Consider the following 24100-nt stretch of genomic DNA (forward strand, 5'->3'; position numbering starts at 1 on the left):
AATCAAGTCTTATTTCAAAAGAACAAGTTTTAATAGCCCAAAATGAAAATAATTGTTTAGCTAAGTCAGTGGGATTATGGGTGTTTTCGTGCCTTTTAAAGAATTTTTTTTTCATAGTTAAGATTTTATACCATTTAGGATATTGGAGGAAAATGTGCCATAGGCTTTGTGGAAAATTTCAAATATGAAGTTTCATAAATATCTTGCTGGTGTTGCTGGAAGAATACTAATTTCTGTGTTAGTCAGAATTCTTTAATCTGTGGCAAAACTTTAGTTGAAAACTTGTGTAAATAAATAAGTACTTTTTTTAGCTCACATAGGTAAAAATTCCAGGGACATATAACCTTCAGGCATGGCTGGATCCAGGGTTCTAAATGAACCAGATAGACAAAATAGCTTCAAACTGCCGTGTTAGCTAAGAAGGTGGCAGTCTTTTTTGGTTCCTTCAGCAGAAAGGTCTTGGGGCAGTTCATATTGGCCCAATTTGGCTCATTTCCACTCCTGACATATTTGTTGCCAGGGAATAGGGGGTGTTGGCCAGATCTGGGTCACATCCCAGATTAGAATGAGGGTGGGATTAACTAGTCCTGCCTAAGCCCCACATAATGGAATGCTACTGGAAAGAGGGGTTCTGCTACCAGGAAGGGGATGGATGCGGTGAGTCTGGGCATGCAATAATCACCTCATCAATGTCTACTATAATATTCTTTCTCTTTGGAAAAGATAGTCTTTTCTTGAACACAGAAGGTCCTGATGGTTCATCACTCCTTTGGTCACCGTCTTTTAGTTGCACTTTTTATATTAGATATGATCAATCAAACTGAGTCTTTGCAATCTTCATTCTTCAGATATGCATTGTTGTGCTTTTGAATTTACTAATAAGCAATCTGTGGTGTTTTGAAGCCTTTAACGAAGTGGGAGGATACGAGGGCTTGCTGGATAAGTATGTACATGCCATCCCAAGTGTTGTCAGTGAAGGAAACTGGACTGCCAAACCAGAATGCTACAACCCTCGCCCGGATGCTTTCCATATCTTCCGAGATCCTGTCACTGGAGACATTCCCTGGCCTGGACTTGTCTTTGGCGTCTCCATCCACTCCTTGTACTACTGGTGCACAGATCAGGTAATTAGAGACATTGCAGCTGGGGGAAGTGACAGCATTTGGGAAGGGAACAGTGATTCTGTGTATGTGCCAGGTTTTGCCAAGTTCCATGAAGCCACAGGTAACTGGGAGTCTCTCTCAGTGATCATTTCCCTGTCAATATTTATTTATCACATAAATAACTTTATTACTTTATAGGAAATTCTATTTTAAAAGGAAATTTCTCCCACAATCCCATCTAACCCATCAGACATTTCCAAATTTTCAACTAGACAATAAGTGTCAAAATCTTGTGGGTAAAACAAGATTAGTCAGGAAAAGAGATGTATTCCTATAATTGATAATAATCTGACACAATGTCCTACTGCCTTTTTTTTTTTTAGTATAGAGGTTTTTTTTTTTTCACTTTTTTTTTCTTCTTTATTTTCTTTTAAATGTTACATTCAAAAAATATGAGGTCCCCATATACCCCCCACCCCACCTACCCCACCCCTCCCACATCAACAATCTCTTCCATCATTGCGGCACATCCACTGCACCTGGCGAATACATTCTGGAACACCACTGCACCACATGGACAGTGGTCCACATTGTAGTCCACACTCTCCCCCAGTCCACCCAGTGGGCCACGTCAGGACACACAACATTCAGCATCCGTCCCTGCAGCACCGCCTAGGACAACTCCAAATCCTGAAAATGCCCCCACACCATATCTCTTCTTCCATCTCCCTACCATCAACAGCCACTGTGGCCACCCTCTCCACATGACTAATACAATTTCTTCCCTTACTAATCACAATAGTTCCCCAGCAGAACACCAGTAAGTCCACTCTAATCCATAGTCTATTCCTCCATCCTGTGGTCCCTGGGATCGTTATGTCCAGTCCCCCTCTACATCAAGAGGGGGCTTAGATTCCACCTGGATGATGGATACAATTCTGCTTGCAGCTGTAGATACTCTTGGCTCCCTGGTGTGGTGGTTGACCCCTTCACTTCCCTGTCAGCTGGCCAGGGTAAGTCCAAGAAACCAGAGGGTAAGAGCCACAAGTCTGCTGAGGCCCAGGACCTGGCTTCACATGGACAGTTCAGAGATTCAGGTCTCCTGAGTATACACCAGCCCAAATGCCAACCACAAGTCTGGTAAAAGTAACAGAAGAGGCATGTGTAGAAAGGTCATATCTGAGTCCAACTCCATCACACTTAGGAACACAAACTCCAAAGTAGGGCCAATTGACATGGCCCTGAACTCCAGAGCCATCTCCCATGACCATAGAACCTGTGGGTCTCTGCAGCCCTCAGGATAATCAGCACCTGGGTTTCCATCTACCTTGGCTGTCTCTGGTACCCTGCTGAGGCGTGCATAAGCATCACCCCTCTGATGACCTCCTGACTCTTTTTTGGAGACTCATAGCCATATAAACTCACTTCTCCTTTCCATTTCCCCCTTTTATCCAAAGTCAAAGGGCAGTTTTTAACACCTGATATTACCTGTAGGCTAAGATACTCTGCCAGTCTGAGTTGACCTCTTTATTTAAGGTCTTTTTGTAGTTACATCATCAGCTGGTGCTTAGTAGTAATCCCTCAGCACCAGGGAGGCTCATCCCCAGGAGTCATATCCCACATTGGGGGAAAGGCAGTGCATCTACATGCTGAGTTTGGCTTAGAGAGTGGCCACATTTGAGCAGCATGGAGGCTCTCAGGAGGTAACTCTTTGGCACCCCACAGCTCTAGGCCTAGTTCATATTTCAGGCACACAGGCTCATAATTGGAGCCATCAGTATCAAGGGTTCATCATTGGACCATCCATCTTTGTTGGTCTTTGCCATTGCACTTGGGGGATTGTTGCTGTTCCACTGGGGAATGTGATCGAGCTCCCCTGACCAGGAATTCAGCACTCTCTCTTCTGTCATTTCCAACTGAAACCACTATGAAAATATCCAAACCTTTCTATGTACCCTGTATACATACCCTGGAGAACTCCCTCCCAACCGTGTGCCCCCACCAATAATACCCCACACAAGTGCTCCTCCCTCACCATAGTTGAACCTCTCTGTAGTACTAAATGAAATAGAAAATAAGAAAGCACTACTGCCATTTTAAAAGGCCCATTTTTAGTTTATTCAAGTTTGTTTCTATGGTGTTTTATTCCTCTTGATAAAAAAAAAAAAACACCTCAGACTTTTATAATTTGCCTATGCTGATCTTCATCAAGAGGTTCATTCTCTGGATCAAGTCAGTGGCATCAGAATGTCTGTAATGATCAGGTTCATTGTCACTAACATCTGGTGTCACAGCAGTTGAACTGAATTTATTGGTTCCTCTACTGTTTTTGTGAAGTACAACTTCACTTTAAAATCTGGAGAAAAGTATTGGTTGGCCTTGTCTTTATTTGCGTTTTCAAGACCATTTTTAGTTAGAAATGAGTACTAAATATTCCTTGTCATGATCTGCAAGGTCTGTACTGCAAGTACTGTCAATTTTTTAATTACACGGACTTCCATTTCCAACTTTTTATGAAGTTTCCTCTGGTCCTGGTAGGAAGAGTGTATTCACCCAAAAGTGAAACATTTTGCCCTTTAGCATCTTGTTGTATTTGTGGAAGAACTCTCCTTCAAAGTCTCCACACAGGCGAAGGCCAAGAGAATTCAAAGTATGTGAACCTGTCTTCCCATCATGCGGGTCCTGTAATGGAGGAATATATCTTTCCCTTGAGCTTGCCGGCTACAGAGCATTAAAAGTTCTGCCACTGAACACTGGAATAATTTCAAACACCATCTTCTGAAACAACAGTGCCAGTGATCTATAATCCAGATGATTCTAAAAAGAATCATTTCATTGAAAGAGAAAAATAACTCTTTTTTATTCTGATTTTAACAGTGATGCATACTTTTAAAATAGCATAATTGTATTGAGATATACACATCAAATGACTGTACAAAGCATATATATATACAGCTTTTAAATAATAAAGTGAACATCTATGTAACCATTACCCAGGTTCAGATATAGAACATTGCCATTAAAGTAAAAATGACACAATTTTATTGTAAAAAGTCAAAAAATGAAGAAAAGTTCAAGGCAAAATCACCAGAATTCCATTAAGAAGTGAAATCTGCAGTATTTTTACAAAAATCTGTCTAGATATCTTTCTGTACATATGAACAAAAAGATGTATGAATTAGTTTACATAAACATAATTAGGCTACAATTGATCTCTGTCAATTCTTGGGTTTCTTTTTATTCAGAAGTCTTTTGAAAACATCCTTTTATGCTGGCAAATAAGTGTCAATATTTTCGTTTTTTACAGAAGTACAGTTTCTCTCTTGTGCATGTGTACTAAAGCATATTTAACCAGTTCTCAGCTGGCAAACTTTACTATTCACTAGTGCAAACACTGATGCTGGAAGCATTCTTGGACTTGTGTGTCTCCCAGATACCTTATATTTTTTATTTCTTTTGTTAATGTTTTTTTTTTATTACATTTCCTTATTGTTTATGCCTGGAACATTTTACTTTAAAATATAGGTCTTATTTTATTTTAAAATACATTTATTTTAAAATATAGGTCTTATATCCAGCCACCTTGTTAGACTTATTTATTCTAATAAGTATCTGTACATTCTTATATACACATTGTATTAGCTGAAACTAATGAAAGTTTTATTCCTTCCATTCCTGTCCTTAAACCTTTTACATATTCATCTTATCTCACTGTACTGACTCAGACTTCACATGTTATGGTAACTAGGAGGAATAAAGCAGTGGGTAAGACCACAAACTCTGGAGCCAGACTACACACTTCAATCCTGGCTCCACCTTGTACCAAATAGGAGACCCTGGGCAAAGCACTCTCTGTGCTTCTGTGCTTCTGTCTGCTCATCTATAAAGTGAGGACAGTAATAGTAGTGCCTGCCTACTGTTTTTGTGAGGAGTGAATGAATCAGTATCCTCAATGGCTGGCAGAGAGTAAGCCTTACAATTGGCTGTTGACCGATTTTAAAAGGACTATTTCTTGTGTTTCATCATTGGGTAATATCATTCGGTTTTATGTCGATGCTCTGTAAGGGTTAGAAACATTCCTTTCCATTCCTAGTTTGCTTCAGTTTTCTCTTTGACTTTAAATCATTAATGGATGTTGCATTTTATCAAATTCTTTTTTGTATTTTATGCGTCTATCAAGATGCTCATATGGGTTTTCTCTTTTAATTTGATAATAGAATTAATTATATCACGTTTTCTTCTCTTTATGGGTTAGTTTTATCTTTATTGAAGTTACATATGCATGTAATTAACAAGTTACGTATGCATATAATCGTCCACAAGGTTTATTATGAAAATACCAGTCTCCCCCCATCCTTCTTCTCCTTATCATCTCCACCCCGCAGCGGCAATGACTTTCAACTTGTGAAGCTCCTCCTTTGAATAATTACTTCCTTATCTCTAAATACTTATGCTATTGCTTCTTGGTTTTTCTGACTTAGGCATTACTTACTGACATCCCACTTCTGAAAATTAATATTGTTAACTCTTTCACTTACTTCTGACACACACACTCACATTCTCCCACACATGCAAGTATGTGCATACACATACGACACCCTCATTCCCCTGGTATACTTAATGTCATCACCTTAGTTGGCTCTGTGTACGGGGTTAATGCTACTGCAAATAGGTAAATACATTCACTGAAAAAATTCATATATATATACATACATACATGCATACAAACATACATACTTTCACTGATAAAGCCAAGTAGTATATTGAGAATGTACTTTCTTGAACAACTTTTTGTTTCCCCAGGAGTTGTAATAATTTTTTTGTTAATTTGCTTAGTGTTCTGAGTATTTGTCCCTAATCCAATCCCCATACCCTTCCCCAATGTTTCCAATCTCTCATACGTTAAAGAACTCAACTATTTCACTAATTTTGTCTTTATGGGTCCTCTCTTCTAGAGCAGTTTGACCTAGTCCAAACTTGATTGGTCTCTAAGCACAGCTGCAATTCTTGTGTCTCCCTTTATCGTCATCCTGAGAATTACTGTTGCGTCTCTCTTGGGTCAAAGACTGCCTTCCAGACCCAAAAAGTTTCTTTTCCTGGGTTTACTTTCTCATTCTTTTTCTTTTATTCCTTTATTGGTTGCCCTTGAATTTTTAATCTAAGTAATGAAGTGTCGATATTTTTTCCTTCCTTCCAACAATTCAAAGATTTTAGAATGTTTCAACTCTCCTCTCTCTCTTTTTCTTTCTTTCTCTCTCTCTTTCTCTGTCTATCACACATACACACACACAACTTGTGCTATTACTGTCCAATATTTTAGCTCTGTCTCCTTTGGAGACATTTAAACACACATATTAGACATTATTGTCTTTAATTCCATTATTTTTAATTTTCTTTTCTCATCATTATTTCTTGCATCTTAGACCTTCCTTCTGTAATATCTTCCTTTTTCTTGAAGTGGATCCTTTAGACCTTCCTTTGGAGTATTGAGGTGGGGGGGTGGATTTTTCATGATGATTTTTCCAAGGTTCTCTTTGTCTGCAAATGTCTTTATTTTTACCCTTGGTCTTGAAAGTTACTTTTTGCTGCATATCGAATTCAAGGTTGTTGGTTATTTTCTCTTAGCACATTGAAGGCATTTTCTTCTGATTTCTGGCTTCCATTTCTACTATGGAGACCTCATCTTCAATCTAATTCTTGTTCCTTTGTAGGTAATCTGCTTTTTATTTCTGATTTCTTTTAAAACTTACCTTTCATTTTATTGTACTTTCTGATCCTCAAGATTCATGTGTTTCATCAATTCTGGAAAATTATTATATATGGATATTATTATATATGGATATTGAAATTTATCTCCCTGTATTTCACGTGTCTTACCTGTCTTTCATATTTTCTATATCCTTCTCTCTCTGTGTTGTATGGTATGTAATTTTCTCAGATTTATCTTCCAGGTGACTAATTGTCTCTTTAGCTCTTATCTATTCTTTTGTTTTACCAGTAAAATGAATTTTAATTGCAATAATTTTGCTTTTCATTTGTAAAAGAAGTTCTGCAGGAGCCCAGGCTGCAGTTCTGACTGCTCTCACACATTTGGGGAATAGGGACGGTAGCCACTGCATGAAGGGGGAAATTTGCCAATATTTACCACCATCTTCCTCCAAGCCTTCCATGGATGCTGCACAGTGCTCCATTAGACTCCAGAGTTTCAAAATAGTTGATTAAAACAGTTCCTTCCAGTTCAATCAATAGTTGTTTGGGTAGAGGGACTGATTCTTGGAGCTTCTTCCTCCGACAGCTTCCCTTAATCCTCTCCTCAAAAGATAATTTTTAAATTATGCATTATGATTAAGTCAGGTTTAATCCAGGCATAGAAGGAAGGTTCAAACAGAGAATGTATTGATGCAATTATTATTAATATACTAAAGAAAATAATATAATTCTCAATAAATGCAGAAAGAGCATTTTATAAATTTGAACACCTCTTTATGATAAAAGCTTGCATCAAAGTAGGAGTAGAGAGGAACTTCCTTAACTTGATAAATATTATACACCAAAAGTTTACTGCAAACATTTTATGGAATGAAAAACTTTAGAAGTATTTCCTTAGAGATCAGGAATGAGAAAAAATGTTATATTTTATTTGCAATCTTGGTCAAATCTATAGTTTTAGCTGTTCACTTGCATTATAGTTCTTCTTTCTTATAGCTTTGATTGGGATTGCCAGTATTTTCTACTTATACTAGAAAATATAATGGGAAAATATGATCCTATTCACAGTAGCACCCTATGAATTAACTGAATAAAGAATACATGACTTCAATAAAATATATTTGTTAAAAAGTTATTTAACAAAAGAATACATAACATCTGTGAAAAATTTTAAACTATTAGTGGATATGGATGATGATCTGAATAAACAGTGAGTCAGTTTATGTTCTTGAATGGGATGACTTTATATTTTTAATATGTCAGTTCTCCAAAATTTAGTCTATAAATTAAATGTAACCAATCAAAATTCCACTGGGATTTTTTGAAGAACTCAAACTTATTCTAAAAATTATGTAGACCTCTACCAATAGTAGATTGTTAAATGTGAAATATTCATACTGTAAAAAGGCAATATAGCAATGAAAAGGAAGTGAGCTACACAATGAGACAGATGAAACTTAAAACCGTGATGCTGAGTAGAGGAAGCGAGACACAAAGGACTATGTAGGAATGCAGATGTGGCTTGAGCAGTTGGGCACCTGCCCACCACATGGGAGGTCCCGGGTTCAGTTTCTGGTGCTTTCTAAAGAAGAAGAGCAAGACAGCAAGCTGATGCAACAGGCTGGTGTGACAAACTGACATAACAAGATGATGCAACGAGGAGACACAATGAGAGACACAATAAGTAGGGAGTGGAAGTGGTTCAAATGATTGGGTGCCTCCCTCCCAGATGGGAGGTCCCAGGTTCAGTTCCTGGTACCTCCTAAAAAGAAGACAGACACAATACAATAATGCAAACAGTGAGGGGATGGGGAGAAATTAATAAAATCTTTTAAAAAGACTATATAGTACACGATTCCATTTGTATATAGTTGAATACAAGCAAAGCTAAGTTATATTGTTTAGAGCTACACAATTAAATGGTAAAAGTATAAAGAAAGGCAAAGAAGAAATAATGAAAATTGTCAGAGAAGTGGTTGTTTCAGGAGGGAGGGAAGGATTGAGGTGTAAAAGAGGCACCCAGAGGCATCTGGGAACCTGCAGTGTTTCCTCTCTTGATCTGGGTGGTGGTTACACAATATTCTCTTTAAATGCTACCACTGTGCATTTATCTAATGTACTTTAATGTGTTAATAAGGTAAATAAATAAGGTTTGAAGATCATGTGGAAGAAGAAAATAGCAAAAAGAAAAAGAAAAAAATAGCACAAAGAGCTACCCCCAATTTGAAAATGAAGAGCAAAGAAAGAGAACTTTCCCTACCAGAGATTTAAATATATACCAAGTAACAGTAATCAAAACAATTTGAAATTGGCAAGAACAGACTCAAAGACTAATGGAACAGAATAGAGCTTGGAGACAGACTCATGTACTTATGGGAATTTAAAATATATTTAAGGAAGCTCCATAAATCAATGGGAAGAATACAGACTCTCTGATGATGTTAGAAAAACCAGCTTACTGTTTGACCCCTACCTAACATTTATGCAAAGGTAGACTTCAGGTAGATGAAAGACTGAAATGTGAAAAGAAAAACTATAAAATTAAGGGGGGAAGCAGATTTGGCTTAACTGATAGAGCGTCTGCCTACCACATGGGAGGTCCAGGGTTCAAACCCAGGGCCTCCTGACCCATGTGGTGAGCTGGCCCATGCACAGAGCTGATGCATGCAAGGAATGCCGGGCTACACAGTGGTGTCCCCCATGTGGGGAAGCCCCACGCATAAGGAATGTGCTCCATAAGGAGAGCCACACCACACGAAAAAAGTGCAGCCTGCCCAGGAGTGGCGCCACACACATGGAAAGCTGATGCAGCAAGATGACGCAACAAAACAGAGACACAGATTCCTAGTGCTGCTGACAAGAATGCAAGCGGGATGTGACATGATGATGGGAAAGAGTGTTATTGTGGGGGGAGTGGTGAGGTTGGGGCGGTGGGGGCAAATGGGGACCTCATATTTTTTTAATGTAATATCTTTTAAAAAAATGAATAAATTGAGTAGAATTTGAAAAAAAAATACAAGCGGACACAGAAGAACACACAGCGAATGGACACAGAACAGACAACTGGGGCGGGGAGGGAGAGAAATAATAAATTAAGGGAATGTAATGTTAGAGAATATCTTTGAGATGGGGAAGTACAAATCATAAGTCAAAAATATATAAATCTGATCATTATCACCTATAAGCGCTCTTAAACAAAGACTATATAGACAAAGTTGACACATGACAGATTGTGAGAAGACAATTAGGAGTGCTTGTAATGGACAAGAGAACAATAGCAAATAACAAGAAAAAGGAATGTCATGGAAGCCGCTGTGCCTCAATCCCATCTACCATATGGGAGGCCCTGGGTTCATGTCCCGGGGCCTCCTTGTGAAGGCAATCTGGCTCACACCCGTGGAGAGCTGACAGCCTGTGCCCACGGAGAGCTGGTGCAGCAAGATGATGCAATAAAGGGAGACAAGCAGACACAGAAGAATGTGCAAGGAATGGACACAGCAGACAGCAAACAAGTGGAAAGGGGGGCATAAATAATAATTTTAAAAAAGGAATGTCAGTAGAAATGTGGGCAAAGTATGAACAGGCACTTTATGGAAAAAGAAACTCAGACTAACAAGCATATACTCAGAATTATCAGAGAAATGCAATTTAAAACCACAGTGAAGTGGTTAAAGTGGGAAATGCTGAGTTGTATATTTATTACTACAACAAAAAAGTAAAAAAAACCACAGTGAGACTGGCAGAACTTAAAAAGCTCAATATGGATGTTTAGGAACTTTCATCAACTTCTAGTGAAAGTGTAGACTGGTACTGTCTGTTTGGGAGAGTAATTTAATCAAATCGGGTCTATTGTACTTTATGACCTAGCAATGCTATTCCTCAGAATCTACCTAAAAAACCTTCCCACAAGTTGATCTGGAGGCAAGTAGGAGACATTCATCACAGTGTTGATTGTGCCAGTGCGTGTAAAGTGGGTGGACGAAAGGGGTGGGGGGGAGAAATGCTGTGGAATAATAGCAGTTAGAAGCGAAAGACCAGACAAACACATAGCAACACAGAGGGATCTTTAATATGTGTTGAGTGAAGAAATGATGCAAAATGAGATTCTCAAGCACAATATCTAGTTATTCTCTGTAATGTAGCTGTAAATTTTTCATTTGTTTGTATTCTTTCCCTTCTATTATTGTTTTAATTATGCTGCCTTACAAATTTTTTTTAGCACTCTGTATTTGTCTTTACAATTTCTTGTGTAACCATTCCTTTAAGAATTACCGCTTAGACTTCCATTTCTGATAGTTGGTTAACTAGATTTCCTGAAATCCTCCCAATATAAAACACGTAGAAATCCTGGGTAAACTATAACACACATCTTTTTTATATGCATAATGGAGCTCAGAAGAAAGGGAGAAAATCTCCAGAGGCCAAAAACAAAGAATTGAAACCAAGAGAGCTAAAGTAACATTGACACCATCAGTGTCCTGATGGCATTGCCAATTTTGGTTTCCAAAAAGGCTTAGATTTTAATGGCTATTGTGAGAACAGAAGAAAGGCCTTGAGGTCATGAATGATGACGTTAAAACTGAACCCTTTATGTATAACCTAGGTGTATAACCTCAGCGAAAGGTGAACTAGAAGAAAAGTCTGCCCACCAGCAGAGAGAAACAAAACAAAAAAACTAGAAAGTGCCCCAACCTGGCTGCAGGTGGAGGAAAAATACTTCCTCTGAGAATTCATCTTCATGAACCTGCTTCCTATAGGTTTGATTTTTAATTAACTTCTATAGTCAGAAAAAACTGCCTTGTGAAGAAATTAACATAAAATCATCCAAAATTTGTTACACTGTGACCTGGCCATTGTGATGGAAAATTCCCTCTGAAGGGATGCACTTTACCCAAGGTCTTGCAGAATTCCACGAACAAAGCCCTGCTGAGCATGAGCCCCCAACCCAAAATTAGAAAACATGGAAGAATCAAGCCACCATGAGCAAGCAACAGCAGAAACAGCAGGATTAGCACCCTCAAACTTCAGAAAATGGAAGTATTAGATACTAAATACAAAATGCTGTTTAAAGAAATAAAATGAAACTAAAACATGAGAAACAAAATTTTATCAAAACATCAGATTTTTTTAAAAAAACTAAAAAGTATACTTATAGAAAAGTAAAATTCAGTGGCTGTTAAAAATAGCAGATTATGGGAAACGGACTTGGTCCAATGGATAGGGCGTCCGCCTACCGCATGGGAGGTCCGCGGTTCAAACCCTGGACCTCCTTGACCCGTGTGGAGCTGGCCCATGCGCATTGCTGATGCGTGCAAATAGTGCCCTGCCAAGCAGGGGTGTGCCCTGCCACGCAGGGGTGTCCCCTGCGTAGGGGAGCCCCACGTGCAAGGAGTGCGCCCCGTAAGGAGAGCTGCCCAGTGCAAAAGAAAGTTCAGCCTGCCCAAGAATGGTGCCGCACGCAGAGAGAGCTGATGCAGCAAGATGACACAACAAAAAGAAACACAGATTCCCGGTGCTGCTGATAAGGATAGAAGTGGTCACAGAAGAACACACAGCGAATAGACACAGAGAGCAGACAACTGGGGGGGGAAGGGGAGAGAAATTTTTTTTTAAAAACTGAATCTTTAAAAAAAAAAAATAGATTAAACACAGCTGAAGAAAAAATAGTGATGTGAAAAAGAGGTGAATAAAAATGGACAATATGAAAGAGAAATACAGTGATAGGGAAAATAAAATGAGAAGGATTAAGATACATCTCTTTGGAGTTCCAGAAGAAAAGGGGAAAGAAACAATATTTGAACAGAAAGTGTCTGGGTATTTTTATAATTGTTGAGAGAGGAATAATCATAGTGAAGTGAATCCCATGCAGAAATATATATATTTTAAATTCCACTTAAAGACACATCATAATGAAACTTCAGGGCATCAGAAACAAGGATATTTTTAAAGCAGATTGAGAAAAGATTACTTAGAAAAGAATAAATTGTACTGAGAACAGACTTCCCAACAGCAGCAATGTAAGCCAAAAAACACTGGAACAACTCTGAGATGAAAATGAGAGCTACTGAGTGTTCACATTGAATGAATTTTGTACAAAGCATGGGACTGTATAACGCAGGGAGTCCAGTAATGGAAAATGGACTGTGGTTAACAGAACAAATATGAGAATGTTCTCTCATAAACTGTAACATATATATAACACTATCACAGGGTGTTAATAATCAGGTGGGTTGGGGGAAAATACACCAAATGTAAGATATGGGCTATAGTTAGTAGTAATATTTTGACAATGAGCTATCATAGTAACAAATGTTTCACAACAATGCAAGGAGTTGGTGATGGGGTGATGTATGGGAGCCCTGTATGATGTTATACATGTTTGTTTTGTAAACTCACAACTTTTACTATACATTTACACTTTATGTATCTTCAAGTATGAATGATATACTTCAATAAAATTTTATTTTAAAAAAGGTAGTGGAGTAATTTTTTTCAAAGTACCAGAAGGAAATATCAAGTTCAAATTGTATAGCTACCTAAGATATTATTCAGAACCAAGTTCAAAGTAAAGACATAACCTTCTGTAAAGAAAGACTGAAGATGTACATGAGGAAACAGAAAGCACTGAAAGAATACTTAGCAAAGAACTTTGGTAGCACACATAAGTAAATCTAAAGCATTAACTGAAAAATAATAAATGGCTAATATGGGAAATATGAAACAAGGTGAGACTAAAACATCAGACAATAGTTTGGAATTAAATCTTTCTATGAACCTTAAATTCAGGAGTAGGGTGGGAATATTGATTTACTTTAGTATCCATATTAAAAATTTAAGGGTGGGAAGCGGACTTGGCCCAATGGATAGGGCGTCCGCCTACCACATGGGAGGTCCACAGTTCAAACCCCAGGCCTCCTTGACCTGTGTGGAGCTGGCCCACACACAGTGCTGATGCATGCAAGGAGTGCCATGCCACACAGGGGTGTCCCCCACGTAGGGGAGCCCCACGCACAAGGAGTGCGCCCCATAAGGAGAGCCACCCAGCGTGAAAGAAAGTGCAGCCTGCCCAGGAATGGCACCGCACACATGGAGAGCTGACACAGCAAGATGACGCAACAAAAAGACACAGATTCCCATGCCGCTGACAACAGAAGCGGACAAAAGAAAAACATGCAGCGAATGGACACAGAACAGAGAACGGGGAGGGAAGAGGAGAGAAAAGAAATAAAAATAAATCTTAAAAAAAAAAAGGGTAAGTATTAAAAGTATTGGAAATGGGTAAAGAAAAAATCAATTTAAAAAGGCAAATAAAGTGGAGCTATAGAAGAAACCTCAGTACCTTTTGGCCCACCACCATTTTTAAACAAAAATCCTTCCCTTCCCCAACTTTTAAATATATAGCAATATACTAAATTGCTTAGGACTTTCTACATGGAATGATTTAATGTCTTGATGCCACTCCTTCCTAAACTATGGAAGAATAGCGTTGCTGCCCTTGCCCTGCAACTCTACCTTCTCCCTGGGACCATCTCATTTGCGAAGGGGGCCAGGAAAAGTTAGGCCCTGCAGTCTCCGTGCTCACAGAGAACCCCCATCCACGGAGAAGCTGGCAAAAGGGGGCAGGGAGTGCAGGAGACCTCCCCAGAATCAGGACCTGTGGCCTGCAGAGGATCCCTTTGGGGTTTTTTCCCCTTTTAGTAAAATATTGCATTTGGAAAATAAGGAAAGCATAAAGGAGAAAATGAAAATCCTACCACCCCACAATTAGTCACTTTTCCTGTGTTGGTTTATTCCAGTTGTCTTGTTTCTAGTTTAGAGTGGCAGCGTATGTGTGTGTGCTATTTTATGTTCTGTTGGTACCTTCCAGCTAGCAGCATATGGTGAGCATAGCCTTTCATATTATTTAAATGTTCTTCAAGAACATAGTTTTTAGCACCTACATAATACTGCATTGTTTTGAGGCACTGGACCATGCCTTTATTTTCCTTCTTAAGTGCTTCTCCACTCCCAGCTGGGCATTTCTGTTCCGGCCTGACGGCATACTGCCTTCTTCCAGCAGCAGCATCATGAAAAGGGGATTGCAAAAGAGCTCGTGGGAGAATTTTGCCTTCTCAAGGTTTATACTAATGACTTTCTGTTTAGATAAATGAAGTTGGTCCTGATTCTGAGCACTCCATTGTTGTCGGGACCTACCTTTGCTGCAGTTACTGTGACAAGGGCCCTCTTCTCGATGCCCGGCAGAGCCCGCCTGTGGCCTCCAGGAGGGAGTCTTGCCCTTCCTGGGGAAGAGCCTGAAAGCGTGGGCTGACGTGCTTGATGCGCGGTGCTAGCAATGAGGCCAAGGCTCATGCCTTCCCTGTTGCCTCCGGCTGCTGATGGGCAGAGCGTACTCATCAGCCCTCTTCTTAGCCCTGGGTATCCCATAGATACTTAGATACTATGGGGTATCCCATTGATACTGTGCTTAGCACAGGGACCCCTGAGGTCTCGTCCTGCAGCGGTCAGGGTCAGGCTGTCTGTGCCGATGTGGACCCGGCATTTAGGCATCACCCTCCTAACGGACCTGTGTTTCCCTGGCAGATAACTGTCCAGCGGTACCTTGCAGGGAAGAACATGTCCCATGTGAAAGGTGGCTGCCTCCTGTGTGGGTACCTGAAGCTGTTGCCAATGTTCACCATTGTGATGCCAGGGATGATCAGCCGCATCCTGTACCCAGGTAAACTCCTGGTCCTGCTCCATTCACACCCTAATGCCTCCTCCCTGAGAGATCTAGAGAGTGGGGGGCTGGCCTCTTCCCCCCCACACACAAGTGTGTGGGTGACCATGTATCCCAGACTCCATCTTGGTGGTGAATGAGTTAGGATTAGGAATATAGCTAAGCGGAAGTCTGGCAGAGACTGTGGATCTAGGCAGCAAGAGATAAATTCCAAGGAGATGAGTTCAGACAGGAGAGGGCAGACCAGTGGGTTTGCTCAAGGGTCAGACCCTTGCTTCCGCCAGGCCAGGGTCCAGCCTCTGACATTGGGCCCAAAACCCAGTCTGCAGGGAGACTGCGTTTCTCTCCATCACAATGCAGACACCTTACAGATCTGTCACTGCCTCTCACAGTCTCAGGGTGGGTTTCCATGGTCTCATGAAATTGATGAGCCTCATCAGATGGGGGAGCTTGAGACAACCCCAAGATGGGCCTGACTCTGAGGCCCACATTCTTTCCATCAAATTCTATTAAAACATCCGTTTCTCTTAATGAGTTATAGTAATTTGGTGGATGTCTTTCATCCCATTTCCACCTAGTTTTACTAGCTTGCACTGTCTCTCAGAGTAACAGGCTTCTTGATTAATTAAACATTTATGGAGCACTTGCTCTAAGAGTCTCAGCTGCCAGGGCAAAGCAGACTGCTTCCATGGGAGTCTTTTGCTACAGAGCCTTTGACAAGGTCGAATAAGATGTAAAACACTTGATACCAACTAACATGTATAGTAGACATCTCTAACCCTAATTCCTCCTTCAGTCTGCCCCTGAGATGTGCTTCACCTTTTTTTAAAAAAATCTTAATCCCTTCCTGGATTTAACAGAGTGGAGGGCTCTGTTTTAGCTTTTCCAGATTTGAGTTTCAACTGCTGAGTGGTGTTTTTGTTGATTTTCCAGGCAGCCCTTCCTCACCCAGTAGGAAATAGGCCCCATGGTCTCCAGGCCCGGAGTTCCCTGGGCTGCACAGCCCTGCCTCCCTACCCCCACCCCACCGTGTGAACTGCCCCTTCTCACTGAAGAGGAGATGGCACAGAGTATCTCATGTCTTGGGCTCTAGAGAAGAAACTGCTAGGAGGGGGAAGTGGAGAGGGGGATCACTCCTTTCTCTGACTGGACTGGGAGCCGAAACCCATACCTTCCCTAGCCTTCTACCCAGGAGGTAGATGAAAGGTGTGAAGGAATGTGCTGGTGGAGAGCTCTTGGGGTACAGAAGGGCAGGAACCATGTTTTCCTAGTTCTCAGAGATGACCCGACCCATGCGGGAACATGCTATTTACACATTGGGTATGTAAAACCAAAAAGCACTGATCACTAAAGCTTTGGCCCCTGTCCATGCTCCTCACAGAATATGTTTTTCCAGTAACCTGAAGACGTAATGCTTCCTTGATGCTGAGTCTCTCACCTTACCAGAGCTTGGAGCTGGGCACTACCTAAGTGTGATGCCCTAGATTCGTTTCCCACGTTGGCCCCTCTATTAATTGGGGCTCTTGGCTCCAAACAACGTGCACCTCTCAGCTCCTCTTTCTTCTGAGCTGGTGTCATCAGCAGACTATGTGGTGGCAAGATGGTCACCTGCAGCCTCAGTCCTGTATCCGACCAGCTTGACAACCCCAGCAGAAAGAGGCTTTCCTTTCCCAGCAGTTCCAGCAAAAATCCAGATAAATCTCAGTGAAATGACTTGAAGGGCATGGACCGGTCACTGTGCCAAGGGGAAGAAGTTTGCAGAGTGGCTGCCTGGCCCCTGGGCCCACCCCAGCCCGTGTTGAGGGAAGCTGAAGGAGGGGGAATGAAGAGTGGACGGACAAGAACAGATGTCCTCTGTTGCCACCCCAAATAATGAGCTTTTACATTCTTTCTGTTGATACTTGGCAGTCACTTCTAAAACTATATAGCTCTCCCCAGTAAAATAGCTTGTTCTGTCATGAACCTAGGTGGTATCCTCCCTCTTCCTCCATTCTAGGTTGATTTGCTTTGGGTTTTGTTTTTTGTTTTCTTGTTTTTTTCTCAGGCAGTAACTATATATGCCTTATTTAAGTTCCTAAGGAGCAGATCACATTCACTCTCTTTACTTCCATTTTCCCAGAAATTCTTCCCAAATACTCTGCAGTAATACCCCTATCAGGGGTAAGAGAGTAAGGGCATGAGTTACTCACACAGTAGTATATGGAAGAATAGTCCGTTTGCTTTCCTCACGCCTAATTGGTGCCACCGAGAAGCTTATTGAGGCTGTGTGATTTACTTTGGGTCACATGGTAGATCAGTAGAAGCCCTGATTAGTTTGACTCCTATATGCCTGAATCCCAGCTTCTACCCCGACCGAAGCTCTTCAAGACGGTGCAGGATCCCAACTGGGAGCTGTAACTGGTAGACCAAGAATCAGCCATCCATGTATATTCCCAAGTCACTTCCCCTTCCCTGAACTCTGATTTAGACCTCTTAGGCCAATGTGTTGGTGTGACTGTTACCTCTCTCTGCAGATAAAGTGGCGTGTATTGTACCTTCACAATGTGAGAAGTACTGTGGCAGCTGGATTAGTTGCAGCCCCATTGCCTTTCCCCTACTGGTGATGGAGCTGATGCCTAATGGTAAGAAATGGCCTCTGCCATCAGGGGCCATAGAGACCCCATGATTCCTGTCCTCACTGGAGCCTTTTCCCTTGGCTTTTAAGTGGATGGTCAGGAGCAAGGGCGCTGGGGGTGACTGATCTACTGGTCCATCAGTTATTCCCGCAGAAATGCAGACTGTGGCGTGGGAGGGGTGCTCAAGACGTCCTGACAAGGAGCTGGGCCTCCTCCCTCTTTGTTCCTCTTCATTCCCCATGCACTGAAGCATACAAGCTCTCAGCACAGCCCGATTTGCACGATCCACTTCACCGGCTCAGCTTGTTCTTTTGCATATTTGTTCATTCAGCAGATGATTACTAGGCTTCACACTGTGCCAGATATTGTTCTAAACCATTAGAATACAAAGATTAACAGGACCTAGCCCTGTCCTCAAAGAGTGGGATTGGCAAGGAAACAGGCAGTTAGCCAACCATAAGATGGCTTTAATTGTGAGAGTTCAATAGCCTCTGCATTTATCTCACCTTCTTACTCAAATCCCATTGAACTGACCAAACAAATATTAAAATTACACACACACAAAAAAACTTCTTTATTATCACTGGGGAGTGTGGAAAGGTAAAAAAGTAGAAGGGTTTCCATAAAATACAATACAGGTAGAATCCAACTGAGAGAAATACTGACCATCCCACAGTTCAGGAAGTACATTATCAGTTTCCCCAGCTGAACCTCAGGAAATGCCCATCTTAAAGCAACTGGAACTACAAGTGATGGTGGACTGCAGGGCATCTGAAAGAAGACAAATCAAATGGCCCCAGTCTCTGCCAGCCCTAAGTAGCCCACAGATTAAGGTGGGGCATTGCTGTGGTGGGCGTCTGGTTTGGGGTCTTTGTTACACTCAGCCTCTCCTCACCACATGTAGGAAAAAAATCTCTCAGCAGAAGAGTTTAACATCCCTATGTCCCGGTGGACCCGCAGGTTATAATACATGATTGTTGAGTTGATTGCTAACATTTGTGGGGTGCCTCCTCTTTCTGCGACACTGTGCTAACCCATATGCTTAATTTATCTTCATCTCAATGACAGCCCTGTGTGGAAGGTACTGTCACAGCCACTTGACAGATGAGGACCCCAAGGCTCAAGGACACACATTACTGGCCTACATCCTAAGCCTTCTCTGAGCCTCTGACTCATTTATAATAGTGGGACACAGTGGTGTCCATCCCATGGGACTGTTGGGAGGGTCACATGAGCTAATCCCTGAAGAGATGGTCTGGCACAAAATAACTCCTCAAGAGATATTAGCTCCCATTATTATAGGACACAACAGGAAGCTGTTAAGTCTTGTCATAAAACAAAGACAAATGTAATGCTTTCATCTGTATTAGATGGAATTTCATGCCAAATAAAATTACAGTATTTTGTAGGAGAAAATTAGTATGTGGGGAAGTTCCTTACAAGGCCTTAGTTGTCTCCTGGCATGGTCAGAAAGCTGGAGGTCCAGGAAATGTCCCTTCTCTTCCAGGCTTTCGAGGCTTGATGCTGTCTGCCCTATGTGCCTCTCTCATGTGCTCCCTGGCTTCTATTTTCAACAGCGCCAGCATCCTGTTCACACTGGACATCTACCCCAGGATACGGCCTGTGGCCACTGAGAAGGAACTCATGGTAACAGGAAGGTGAGGGTGCTCTCTAATCCCATTCATTACTGCTATAACTGAAACCATCTCCACACTATGGGGTTAAGTCGCAACTTGGTTCTGTCAGAATGTATACAGCATTATCTTCTTTATGTGCAGATGGGTTGTATTTTATTACTGGAGCTTAGCAATGAGGATATATTCCTTTTATAACCAGAAAGAAAATTGTTTCCATTGGGGAAAACATAAAATCATAACAATCTCAATGATAAAAACGAGCACAGTGTGATGTACCATTCTCCCCTCCCCCAAATAGTCCTTGGGAGGCAATTTACATGAGTTATCTCATTAAGTCCTTGTGACACAAAAGTAAGTTTTACTCTTGTTTTTCTCATTGTACAAATGGGGCAGCAGTGGCTTAGAAGTGGGGAATGCTCTACCTGAGGGCACATGGTAAGTAGGGGAAGCTGTCTGGCTTGGGGCCCAGGCTGTTGACCATGATGCCACACGATACCATACTAGACATGGAGTAGGTCTCTCTCTCTCTCTCTCTCTCTCTCTCTCTCTTTCTCTCTCTCTCTCTCTCTCTCTCTCTCTCTCTCTCTCTCTCTCTCTCTCTCTCACGCACACACACACACACACACACACGCAAATCATGGCCCCTGTCATTAAAGAGCTTTGTCCATAACGTCACACAGTGGCAGCCCCCGGGACACATCCAGCCCTCAGACATGGCCCACAATACATCTAAAACACTTGCTTTGATCTTTAATCAAGGTGTATGTCACACATACTTTACCTGCCTAACTGCTGTGGGTGTTTTGAGTTTGACTTTACTTTTTTTTGTTACTATTCCATAGATTTTAAAGTGCTTTTCCAAGAATTTTTAAGAAATCTTAGTTTTCTTTAAATTGTCATAGAACATAAAATAGGGAAGACTTAAATTCGCTTAATGAAATTTAAGCTATTGATGCCCAAACCTAACAAATATAGCCCAGAAAAAAAGTGAAAAATAAAGACCAATTTCACTTTTAAATATCAGTGCAAAAAAAAAGTAGACGAAATATTAAGAGAGGAAAAATAGAACAATACATTAAAAAGAATGACATCCCATTACCAACTGGTGCTTTTTCCCAGAAATACAATGATGGTTCAGTATTAGGAAATGTAGTAATATAATTCATCGTATTGATAGAGAGAAAGAGAAAAATTATATGTGTCTATTCCCAAATGATAAAAAGGCTTTGTTAAAATGAGTACTTTTCAAATGGTAAACCATATCTGTTTCACTCCAAAAGCTTACATCAGGCTTAATATACAAACTAAAAAGGAACAAAGCATGACTGTAACCCCCTCACCACTATTATTTAACACTATTTTGGAGGTACTATCCAACTCAAATGTATAAAAATTGGAAAGGGTAAATTGACATTTTTGTAGCTCACATGTTTAACTGGATAAAACAAGAAAATAAAAATATACACACAGAAATCAGTAAAGTGTCTGGTTACATAATGAATATATAGAAACAAATAGCCTACTTATTTACAAATAATAACCAGTTGGGAGTTCTAATGGAAGGAAAGACCCTATTTACAATAGTGAAAAGATAAAATACCTAGAATAAATGGAATAAAATCTCATGAATAAAACTTTAAATGCAAATGAGGGCCACAAAAGAACACGTGAACAAATGGAGGTGCATACAATTTTCTTGGCCAGGTTATTCAACTTCTCTAAAATGTCATTTGTCCCAAGCAACATTACAAATTTAACACAATCCCCTATCCCCACTTCCAATGTTTTTTCCCCCCAAGAATATTTATTTTTAAAAAGATAAACTGATTCTAAAAAGTTCTTGTATGGTTCCAGTGTCAGTTGGGATATAGAAGTTACAGTAGCTCCCATGATAACAATAAGAGGGACGCGGACTTGGCCGCGTGGTTAGGGCGTCCGTCTACCACATGGGGGGGTCCGTGGTTCAAACCCTGGGCCTCCTTGACCCGTGTGGAGCTGGCCCATGCGCTGTACTGATAAGCGCAAGGAGTGCCGTGCCACACAGGGGTGCCCCCGCGCTGGGGAGCCCCATGCGCAAGGAGAGCCGCCCAGCGTGAAAGAAAGTGCAGCCTGCCCAGGAATGGCGCCGCACACACGGAGAGCTCACACAACAAGATGACGCAACAAAAAGAAACACAGATTCCTGTGCCGCTGACAACAACAGAAGCGGACAAAGAACATGCAACAAATAGACACAGAGAACAGACAACCGGGGTGGGGTGGGAGAAGGGGAGAGATAAATAAATAAATCTTTTTTTTTTTTAATGATAACAGTAAGAAAAGTCCTAAACAAAATAAAAAGTAGATTTTCCTATCATTGGGACAGCTGCAAGGAAACTTGAGTGAACTGAATTCCAGAGAGGAAAGGAACTCTTTATAGGTGAGCAGAGAGTTACAGTAGTTTGCATACCAACAGACAGGAGCCTAATTTGAATAGAGGGAGACCTGAAAATGGAGGCATGGCTTAATAAGGATTGGGAGAAATTAGCCAAGTCATAGGAGGTAATGTGGGCTGGGAGGATGGATTAGATGCTGGAAAAGCCCCAAATGCAAAAGCAAATAACTCAGAGTTTCAGTTCCAAATAAGGTAGAGTAAGCACATGTTACCCTGTCTTTCTGACTGAAGATACCCATAAAACCTGGGGAGAATTCATGAAGTAGTTATGTGAGGACTCTGTAAAAGAAACAATGGTAGGCATATGGGGAAAGAAAACATGTATCTGAAAATGAAATTTAAAATGAGATACCACTACACATCTATTAGAATGGCTAAAATGAAAAATACAATACCATGTGCTGGTGAGAATGGAGAATAACTACAACTCTCATACATTGCTGGTGGGAATGCAGAATGGTGTAGCCTCTCTGGAAAAGAGTTTAACAGTTAGTTATAAAGTTAAATACCGTATGGCCCAGCAATTGCATTCCCTAGAAGAATGAAAACTTAAGTTCACACAAAATTGTATGCACAAATGTTAGTTCATAATCACCAAAACCTGGAAATGACCCAAATGTCCTTCAACGTGTGAATGGATAAACTGTGGTACATCTATGCTATACATACAATATAAAGGGAAAATTGATACATATAGCAACTTTGTTCAATCTTCAAGATATTACATTGAGTGAAAGAAACCATCTCAAAGGTCACTTACTATATAATTCCATTTATATGATATTCTTGAAAAGAATAATATATCAGTGTTTTCTAGGAATTAAGGTGGTGGAAGGATGTGAATATAAAAGGTCGGCATGGAAGAGTTTATGGAGGGTGATGGAATCTTGCTATCACCTGTTTATGCTGGTGGGTGATTATATGAATGTGTGCATGTAAAAATTCATAAAACTTTACACTAAAAAAGTCAATTTTGCCATATGTTAATTTATATTTTTTAAAATCAGAAAATTGAAAATTACCTACCAGGCAATTCTTACTGCTGCTTCCAAATTCTGCTGAAAAAGTGGCAATGTAGGTTGGACTAGATATCACATAGTCCTGTATAATTTTGTGGTCCTTGGATTTGGGGCCTTGCCAAAGGTGAATATAAAATAGCTGAAATTGCAACCCAACCCCCTTCTCCCTGCAGTACAGCAGGAGGTTGAGGATTGAGCTAATCACAGGTAAACTTTAATTAAAGCTTCAGTCTAGTCACAGCTCAACTTGCCTCCTTAAATGGAATTAGTTAACAATGATTTTAAAACAACTATTATAAATTATGTTAAAGATTTACAAGAAAAGATGAAGATGATGGGTGAAGAGATGGGATACTTAATGACAGAAGTATAAATTCTTAAAGCAAATGCTGGAATCTCTGGACTGTCCGTGTGCTAGCTGGGCCCTGAGCCTTAGCAGAGTTGCAACACCTACTCTCCAGTTTGTTGGACTTACCCAGGTCAGCTAGCAAGGAGGTGAGGATGGTCAACCACCACACCAAGGAACTGAGAGTCTACAGCTGCAAGCAGGAGAATCCCATCCATCAGCCATGTGGGATCTAAGCCCCCTCTCAATTTAGAGGTGGAGTGGGCATCACCATCCCAGGATCCTCAGGATGGAAGAATAAAATATGGATTAGAGTAGACTTACTGGTATTCTACTATAGAATTATTGTGACTCTAGCAGTGGAAGAAATTATATCATTGATGTGGAGACAGTGACCACAGGAGTTGCTGGAGGCAGGGAGAGGGAAAAGGATGTGTGATATGGGGGCATTTTCTAGACTTGGAGTTGTCTTGAATGATATTGCAGGGACAGATGCAGGACTTTATATATCCTGCCATAAC

At 40.8% G+C, this 24100-nt stretch overlaps 1 protein-coding gene and 1 pseudogene across 1 annotated transcript in view; one reads left to right on the forward strand and one right to left on the reverse strand.

Moving 5' to 3' along the window:
* Positions 1 to 24100, forward strand: part of LOC101438206 (sodium/glucose cotransporter 1-like) — a 93260-nt gene that overhangs the window by 40730 nt on the left and 28430 nt on the right. Inside the window, exons 8-11 of the mRNA XM_012528688.3 lie at positions 904 to 1124; positions 15393 to 15528; positions 18042 to 18149; positions 19651 to 19801. Of these exons, the coding sequence (XP_012384142.3) occupies positions 904 to 1124; positions 15393 to 15528; positions 18042 to 18149; positions 19651 to 19801 (616 nt within the window). The remainder of the gene's footprint in view (positions 1 to 903; positions 1125 to 15392; positions 15529 to 18041; positions 18150 to 19650; positions 19802 to 24100) is intronic.
* Positions 3277 to 3914, reverse strand: LOC105747035 (phosphatidylinositol 3,4,5-trisphosphate 3-phosphatase and dual-specificity protein phosphatase PTEN pseudogene; annotated as a pseudogene).

Source organism: Dasypus novemcinctus, chromosome 19 (genome assembly GCF_030445035.2).
Source record: "Dasypus novemcinctus isolate mDasNov1 chromosome 19, mDasNov1.1.hap2, whole genome shotgun sequence".
Taxonomy (NCBI): Eukaryota; Metazoa; Chordata; class Mammalia; order Cingulata; family Dasypodidae; genus Dasypus; species Dasypus novemcinctus.